The 1,569-nt window shown below is 57.8% G+C and overlaps 1 protein-coding gene across 1 annotated transcript in view; it reads right to left on the bottom strand.

Annotated features, from left to right (window-relative positions):
* The window catches only part of SDC3 (syndecan 3), a 17,943-nt gene that overhangs the window by 2,345 nt on the left and 14,029 nt on the right, over positions 1-1,569 (bottom strand). The window contains 1 exon segment of the mRNA XM_015572265.1: positions 1,028-1,569. This exon segment is cut by the window's right edge and continues 35 nt beyond it. Coding sequence (XP_015427751.1) covers positions 1,028-1,569 — 542 coding nt within the window.

Below are 1,569 nucleotides of genomic sequence, written 5' to 3'. Positions count from 1 at the left end.
GGGGCAGATGTTACACTCTTGGGCCAGGTCCCCAGTCCACATGCCTGAGGTGGAGGTGAGTCCGAGAGCACACTGCCCAGTCTGATGCCCCTTGGGGCCAGGTGTCCAGGGAACCAGCCCGTGTGAGGAGAGAGGAGATGGCACAGGTCAAGTGCACAGCACTGAGCTTCAACCAGCCACAAGTGGTGCCCAGGGGCAGGGTGCTCCTTCAGGCTAACACCACCACCAGTGATTACGATAATAATACAAAAACACATGGTTTGTTTACCACGGCCAGGCATTGTCTTCAGCACTGCGGATACGTCAGGGAACTTAATTCTCTCAACACTATGATTTACATTCTTATTTTCTCCTTTCACAGATAAAGAAACAGAGGTATAGCCCTAACCGGTTTGGCTCAGTGGATAGAGAGTCAGCCTGCGGGACTGAAGGGTCCCAGGTTCGATTCCAGTCAAGGGCACATGCCCGGGTTGTGGGCTCAATCCCCAGTAGGAGGCATGCAGGAGGCAGCAGATCAATGATTCTCTCTCATCATTGATGTTTCTATCTCACCCTCTCCCTTCCTCTCTGAAATCAATAAAAAATATATATCTTTTTTTTTTTAAAGAAAAGAAACAGAGGTATAGGAGGTATAGAGAGGATTGGTGGCTTCCTGATATCCCATGGCTAAAAAGTGGCAGAGGTTCCGACCTCGGCTGCCTGGGTCCCAAGACTGTGCTGTTAACAGAACACACAGACTCTGGACCCTCCCCCTCCCCCACCAACACACACATCACCCAATTCCTTCCTAATATTCTAAAACCCAGCCTGATCTCTCTTCCATCCCCATCCATCTCACCCTCCATCCTTATCCTGTGACTCACACCCAGCAGGGACACTCCAGCCACATCCCCCTCTCCCCCTCCCCATCCAGTCTGGCTCATCTCCAGAACCTTCCCATCCTCACCTCTGCCCAGCTCCATCCTCCCTCCCCAGGCCATGCCCGCCCCCTCCTCTGCTCTCACTCCGTGTCCTCTCCCCTGCTTACCTGAGCCACCTCGGTTGGTCCGGGGGCAGTGGTCCCCAGGGGGAGGGTGCTCTTCTCTGGGGTGTCAGGCTCCTGGGTGGTAGCTGGCCTGGGAAGGGCCCTTGGCCTGGAGGTAGCTGTACTGACCAGCCTGGGTGTTGGGGCCTCAGTGTCCAAGACAGCCACCGTGGTGGGAGGTGAGGGCACTGCTGGGGTGGTGGCCCGGGCCGTGGCCGCTGTGGTCAGTGGAAGAGGAAGCAGCCTCCGTACGCCGGTGGTCCTTATGACAGAGGTGGTGGCCGTGGAAGGGGGTGCTGCAGGGATGCTGGGAGCGGCGGTGGCCGCTGAGGCAGGCACCAAGGCCACGGTCGGGGCCCCTGTGGTTGTGGCAGCAGTGGTAGCCATGGGAGTGGAGATGGTGGTGGCTCTCTGGCTGGGCTCTTCTGGGACCTCCGTCACCATTGGGAGGCTAGTGGCTGGCTCTGGTGTGGGACGCTCAGAGGGGAGCTCTTCGAACGGGGTGCCCACTGGCTGGACATCCACGGTAGGCAGCACGGCAGGTG

The sequence above is a fragment of the Myotis davidii genome, unplaced genomic scaffold (assembly GCF_000327345.1).
Source record: "Myotis davidii unplaced genomic scaffold, ASM32734v1 scaffold228, whole genome shotgun sequence".
Taxonomy (NCBI): domain Eukaryota; kingdom Metazoa; phylum Chordata; class Mammalia; order Chiroptera; family Vespertilionidae; genus Myotis; species Myotis davidii.
The sequence above is the reverse complement of the archived record's forward strand: the minus strand, read 5'-3'. Positions and strand labels throughout refer to the sequence as shown.